Raw genomic sequence first — 7546 nt, 5'->3', positions numbered from 1 at the left:
TCCCAGGTTCAAGTGATTCTCCTGCCTCAGCCTCTCGAGTAGCTGGGATTACAGGCATGCGCCACCATGCCCGGCTAATTTTGTATTTTTAGTAGAGACAGGGTTTCTCCATGTTGGTCAGGCTGGTCTCGAACTCCCGACCTCAGGTGATCCACCCGCCTCGGCCTCCCAAAGTGCTGGGATTACAGGCATGAGCCACCGCACCCGGCCGTACACTGATATTTCTTACAGTGGTTTACTTTCAAATGGTATCTTAAATTGTAGTCTTTCAACAGACACATTTTATTTAGATGGACATGAAAATTCATCAATTCCACAAAGAAATAGGCTCTCTCCTGTTCAAACACGTGAACTTCTTCCATAAAAAAGATTGTTTTCACTTTGCACAGATGTGGGTATGAGAAATATTTCGTGTTCATCAAAATATTATTTAAAAGAACAAGCACAACAATCAATGGTGTTTCAGTTATCTATTTCTGTGTAACAAATTAGCCTCCAAACTTAGTGGCTTAAAACAACATTTATTATCTCATAGTATCTGTAGGCATGGCTTAGCTGGGTCCTCTGGCTCAAGGTCTCCTATAGGCTTCAATCAAGGTGCCAGCCAGGGCTGCAGTCATCTCAAGGCTCGCCTGGGGAAGGATCCGCTTCCAAGCTTACTCACGTACATGGCTGTTGGCAGCAATTCACTTCCTTGCAGACTGTAGTTGGACTGAGGGCCTCAGTTCCTCACTGAGTGTTGGTTGGAGGCTTCCCTCAGTTTCTTTTCCTGTGGGTCTCTCCATAGGGCAGCTCACAACATGGCAGCTTGCTTCATCAGAGTGATCAAGCAAGAAGAGCCAGAGAGAAAGAGAGAGAGAGTGCAAACAAGATGGAAGTCACAGTTTTTTATAACCTAATCTTGGAAGTGACATCCCATCACTTTTGTTGTAGTCTGCTCATCAGAAGCAAGTCACTAGGTCCAGCCCACAAACTGGGGGGATGGGAGGAGATTACAAAAGGGTGTGAATACCAGGAGGTGGGAATCATTGGGAGCCATTGTAGAAGATGTCTACCATGAATGACAAGTGGCACTTCGTCATTGTGGCAGGGAGACACCATGGAGCTGTAGAGACCAATAAATGAAGACCACGTGGTTCACCAAAAGGGGTTAAGCAGTATTGCCAGAGGATCTGATATTTCAGTAGTTGGAAAGAGACTTTTTTGCAACATTTCTCTATTTTTAAAAGTTGGCAACAAATTCGAACTTGTTAAAAAAAATGCAAGTTAAATGACAGCAGGAAATGATAATCATTCAATTCATTCAACTAGATGATGCCTTAATATTCAGTCCAAGTGTATTATTTGATTTCAGATCCTGGTGAACACTATTGATCAATGAAAATAAATGAAGTTCTTTCAAAAGAAAAGGAAAAAAAATATGTGGGCCAATGCAAAATACATGAATGGGCCACATAAGGCCTACGGGCTGCCAGTTTGCCATCTTTGCCATACCTTTGTAATTTCCTCATGTGATACAGATGAACGGGCAAGGGTTTTGCTTCTGGTATGCAAATCCTGGTTTCTGCCACTTCTATTGGTTATGTCCCTGGGCCTAATGACAAGGGCCAGAGAAAGGATCCTGGGGACTTATACCGTAAGTCTTTTCTTCCTTGTTTCCTCTACTAGACTATGAGCTCCTGGAAGGGTAGGGTACCATGCTTTGTACCCCTGACTTCAACACTCCTTATCTCACTTTCCTACTTCATTTTCTCCACAGCATTTCCTATGTCACAAAACATATTTTGCCTATTTATCTTGTTTGTTGTCTATCTTCTTCATTAGAATATGTTTCATGAGGTCAGAAATCTGTTTTATTCACTGCTGTATTCTCATAATCTTGAACTTTGCCTGGCACACAGGAGTCCAATAAACACAGTCTGAGTAAATTAATTCCATTGTTCATAGTACTTAGAACAGTGTCTGGCACAGAACAGGTGTTCAAAAATATTAACTGAACTGAAAAGCATTGTCCTAATAAGAAAAATGGGGTAAAATTAGGCTAGATAATGGTGGGCAGATCATGAAGGCATGCCATGGCATGCCATGCTAAGCTTAAAGCATGAGAGTGAGGTGATCAATGTCCAACCTACTAGGTGCACAAGATATTTTGTATTTTTTTTTCTTTTATACAGGGTCTTAACTCTGTCACCCAGGCTGCAGTGCAGTGGTGCGATCTCAGCTCAGTGCAACCTCAACCTCTCAGGCTCAAGCGATCCTCCTGCCTCAGCCTCTTGAGTAGCTGAGACTACAGGTGCGTACCACCATGCCCTGCTACAAGACATTTTAGTCAATATAATAGCAGCTGGCATTTATATGGCATTTACTACGTGCCATATAATGTTCTAAGCATATTACTTAAATCATTTAACACTCACAACAAAATTTGTGATGTAGGTATTATTGTTAAACTGAGGCACAGAGTAAGTAACTTGCCTAAGCTTACATAATGAGTACTTAGAAGAATAGGGATCTAAACCCAGGCAGTCTGGCTCCAAGGCCTGTGTTGTCAGCCATTATGCTACACAAACTAAATATAGGAAAAAATGTTCTGGAAGAAGTTATTAAAATATAACTATAAAAATGCAATTACACCGTTCTGAGATATGTTAAAGATGAAGGATTTTGGTGTCAAATATCTTTAGGTCCAAATCTTGGTCCAACCACGTTCTAGCAGTGCAACCTTGGGCCAGTGACTACACTGAGCCTGTTTTCTTTTTTTTTTTGCTATAAAAAGTAGAGATTTAGGCCGGGCGTGGTGGCTCACACCTGTAATCCCAACACTTTGGGTGGCTGACGCAGGCGGATCACCTGAGGTCAGGAGTTTGAAACCACTCTCACCAACATGGTGAAACTCCGTCTCTACTAAAAATAGAAAAATTAGTTGGGTGTGGTGGCATGTGCCTGCAGTCCCAGCTACTTGGGAGGCTGAGCAAGAGAATTGCTTGAACCCAGGAGGTGGAGGTTGTAGTGAGTCAAGATCACGCCACTGTACTCCAATCTGGGCCACAGAGCGAGACTCTGCCTCAAAAAACAAAAAACAAAACAAAACAAACAAAAAACAAAACAAACACAAAAGAGAGAGAGAGATTTAATCTGTCATAGGAGTAGAGGAAAAAATAGAGATTAATACCTCTCCTGTTGGGTGGTTGTGAGGATTAAATGAATATTGGTGAGGTACCTCGCCCACGTGGTAGCCATTATTACTACCATCAAAAGGGAATATATTCTATAAGTGCATTGTTAAGCAGCTACAAAACTTCTGAGTAACAGGAGTTCGGCAATTCAGTTTGCAATCTGAGTTTATTTAGATGGAATTAATATATAACATTGTATAGCATTGATTCTAAATTCTTCTTTATCTGACCTGTAAAGCCCTCTACAGTGATTCAGTCAGTAAAGGTAAACCAACCAATCTCTCTCTCTCACAGCAAACATTATTTTATATATGTCAAGTCCTAGAGCAAATCTCCGCCCTCTTGAAACTCATTTAAAAGAGAATTAAGCGATATGAAAATACTATGAAAGAGAAAAAAATATGAGAGAGGTAAGAACAGAGTACTCTGGTAGTAAAGGGAAGGCTTAATTTACCACAGCTGACAGAGGCTGGCTAGGAAAGATCCTATAACGATAACTTTTGAGCAGGAATAAGGGGGAATTTGCTATGCAAAGGTCAAGATAAACATAAGAAAAATACTATGAGAGAGGACACGGTATGTCTAGGAAACTAAGAAAATACAGAATGGTTGGAACAGGGGTGGCCAGAGGTGAGCACCAGGTAAGTCTGGAGGGAGTTTGGGATCAGATTGTGAAGGGCACTGTCTGCCATATTGAGAAGTTTGGTAGGCAAATACACCTTTGGGCATATAACAGAGTCAGCTTCTGTTTTCAGAATGGTGTCTCTGGCAGCAATATGGCAGATAGAGTCCAGAGAGTGTTATGGTAAAGGAACAAGTTGACACTGTCTTCCTGGTTCAGATAAGAAATTTTGGTAGCCTGAACTAAAGCAACGGGGGTGGAAACAGACAGAAGTAGCTGGACTCAGGAGACATTTCTAACGTAGAATTCAAAGGATCCAATGACCAAGTAAATGTGGGAAGTGACAGGAGAGTGAAGAATTGAGGACTCCACGGCTTCTGGCTTGAAAGTGATGAAAGACACCATTCATAGAAATAGAGAGTACCAGAAGTGGAACAAGTTTTGGGGAAACATAATGAGTTCCATTTTGGGTAGTTTTTAGTTTAAGTGACCTAAAAGACATCAAGTAGTAGAGAGGTGAAAAGATGTGTTGAAAGCTCATGAGAGAGGTCGAGGGTAGAGACAGAGCAATAGGAATCATCAGAATTTAATTAATACTTAAAGCCACCATAATGGATGAGATTGCTCAGGAAACAAAAGTAGAAGAATATGACCAGGACAGAAGCCTTGAGGGCACCAACATTTAAAGAAGCAGGCAGAAGAGGAATAAGGAAAAAAGAAGAAAGAACTAGAGGGTTACAAGGAGAATCAGAAGTGAGTTGAACTGTGAAATCCAAGGAAGATAGTTCAAGAATAGGATGGCTTGATATTAATGATCTTAAAGAGGACCAAGAAAGGCTAAGAATGGAAATGCGTGCAGCAGCTTCAGAGTAGTGACATCAGATATAAAGTAGCACTAGGCTAGGAAATGCGAATTAATACAATCTGCTTCTTTAAGAATAATGGTGAATAGGGAAGAAAGGAGATAAAGACAATGGCTCGAAGGAATTAGAAAATAAAGGGGAAGTTTTTGTTTTTCAAAGATTATTTGTGCATGCTCTAAGTGAAAGAAACCAGAGAGGCAGAGACTGAAACTGTAGAAAGGACAGGGATTACTACTTTTGAATTCCTATAACATCACTGTATGACTCACTTACTTGGCACTTAGCTTACACATTTGCCTTGTATTGCCAGTATTGTACATTTAGCAATGCTGGCACAAACTAAGTGCTCAAAAAATCTACTTATGATTGTTTGTCTTCATGTATCTATACATATTATCTAGCCAGTAACAGTGTACAATCATACACAAGAATGTACAAAACGAAGGAAACAGGATGGTGGGATTGTGTAAACTTTGAGCAATATAAACCCAGAACAGTAATTTTTATCCACCACTTACTAGTACTTAGAACAAAGAAAAATTATTTTACCTCTTGGTTATCTCAGTTACTCAACTGTAAAATGGGGGAGAATACCATACACCTTGCAAGCTCTTGAGGATTAAATGAGATATTTTTAAAGCTTTTAATATACAACTTGTTGCCTAAGAAGTAATTATTATTTTGATTATTTTCCAACCACTAGAGCATCTAGAAAAGTCATTGACTTTTCAGAATGTCTACGACTAATGGTAAGTAAACAATCAGGAGGCATAGCAGCCATTGCTTTATCGTATTCTAGAGAACCAAAGCACAAAATGATGATACCTGTTCTCCAAGTCTGGTTATTCATATACCACCAACATGATTTCTGCCATATCCAAGTACTGCAACTTAATATCTTTCTTTAAATCAACTCATTTTATCTAATCATAATCACTCTAAAAAAGTATAGCTGCAAAATGGTGAGTTTGATGTGATCTTTTTTTTTCTAATTACACAGTAACCATTAAAACAAAGCATTCATTCCCTTAATCACCCTAAATTATCTCCTGAATCACAATCTAAAACTGCTTTAGGTTGCTCTACTTCTGAGACCCTTAGGAAGCAATCAGGCAAGCAATTTGTGGGTTTACTTAATTTTCCTTCTACTGATTATCATTTACAAAGGTTTGCAGAGCATATAAATGAAACCAACCAAATCAAAAAATTCATCCCAACAATATACACTGGATCTTTTCATGGTAAGTCCGAAGTTGTCTAAAGCTAAACAGACAACCCAGCAACTTATCTATTATTTAATCCTTCCACCTCTACTTTCTGTATCACAAATGAAAATGAGACTGGGAATAAAGGCCCATCTTGTGGTCTAGCCCGAAGAACAAAACCAAAGAGGGGAGAGATACAGTAGTGGGTTTTGTTCTGAGGCACTGACATTCAGTCAAAAGAAATAGTAGGCATGCAAATCATCCAAGTGAAAAATTCCCACCTTCAAGACAGTAGAACACTCCTCTGAAAAGGGAAACCATAATCGGTTATTAATACCTTTCAAGTCTGTGCTACAATCCAGGGAGTTCTTCATCACTTCAATAAAAATAAAAAAGTCACTGACTGGAACCGGGAGAGAACTTCACTCATTGATAACATCGACAGACACTTTAGATATGCAATTTTAGAGCTGGTCTTAAATCCATTATATTAAGAGCCACACTACACTCTTAAAAAGTCACTTCTACAATCCATTCTCTTAGGATCATTGATCTATTCATTATGGAAAAAAACAATGTACCCTGCACCCAAAGTACACAGGACATTATGGAGAATACAAAAAGATCAGAGTTTGTTTATAATCTAGCACAGGGAATAAGATTTATACATTCTCCAAGAGTGCTTCTAAGGACTAGAGAGAACTGCTGGGAATTTTCCCCAACATTTTATTATGAAAACTTCAAACATATGGCAAAGTTGAAATAATTTTACAGTGAACATCTGAATACCCACGACTGAGATTCTACTATTTTTACTATACCTTATTTATCACATATCTATCTATTCAATCCATCTTTTTTATTAACTGCTGGGATTTTGAAAATGTGACTGTGTGGTGAAGTACGACAAAAATACACTAAGGGCTGCTTCTCAAAAGATTTTGACTGATGGGGTATATAAACAAAAAAAAACTTTGGAAACCACAAACCCATACTCAGTGTTCAACCCTCCTGCCAACCTCCAATCAAAATCTGTTCAGAGCTCATAACTGGCTATTCGGGTCTCCATACCCTTGTCCACTATCTGAACTCTCTTCAGTCATCTTCATGGCTTAACACCAATCGGTGAAGCCTTCCCCAACTTTCACTCCCTTACTCAGAATTAACCATGCCCCCGATAGGGGCCACATTTTTCATCATTTGCAATTAGCCCACAGTATCTGCAATTTATTATCTCTTTCACTAAACCTTGTCCTCGTTGAGGACAGGATCCCCTTATTTACCTCTCAGTCCTCAGCAAGCAGCTAGTACTTAGCCTACAGCAAGCACTCTAATAAAAGTGAGTTAATGACCTGAACCGTCTTTAACCAGGAGCCAAGGAAGAGTTTAGCTGAGTGGGGAAATGACCTAATCACAGTGGCACTTTAGAAAGATTAATTTTAGGCCGGGCGCGGTGGCTCAAGCCTGTAATCCCAGCACTTTGGGAGGCCGAGACGGGCGGATCACGAGGTCAGGAGATCGAGACCATCCTGGCTAACACGGTGAAACCCCGTCTCTACTAAAAATACAAAAAAACTAGCCGGGCGAGGTGGCGGGCGCCTGTAGTCCCAGCTACTCGGGAGGCTGAGGCAGGAGAATGGCGTAAACCCGGGAGGCGGAGCTTGCAGTGAGCTGAGATCC

General features: G+C 40.1%; 1 protein-coding gene across 1 annotated transcript in view; it reads right to left on the bottom strand.

Annotated features, from left to right (window-relative positions):
- Positions 1-453: 453 nt before the first annotated feature.
- The window catches only part of LOC108517725 (constitutive coactivator of PPAR-gamma-like protein 2), a 10456-nt gene continuing 3363 nt past the window's right edge, over positions 454-7546 (bottom strand). The window contains exon 2 of the mRNA XM_017855812.1: positions 454-811. Coding sequence (XP_017711301.1) covers positions 794-811 — 18 coding nt within the window. The 3' untranslated portion in view covers positions 454-793. The remainder of the gene's footprint in view (positions 812-7546) is intronic.

The sequence above is a fragment of the Rhinopithecus bieti genome, unplaced genomic scaffold (genome assembly GCF_001698545.2).
Source record: "Rhinopithecus bieti isolate Rb0 unplaced genomic scaffold, ASM169854v2 scaffold_42478, whole genome shotgun sequence".
In the NCBI taxonomy this organism is placed as follows: Eukaryota; Metazoa; Chordata; class Mammalia; order Primates; family Cercopithecidae; genus Rhinopithecus; species Rhinopithecus bieti.
Note: the sequence above shows the minus strand (reverse complement) of the source record. Positions and strands in the feature narration are given on the sequence as shown.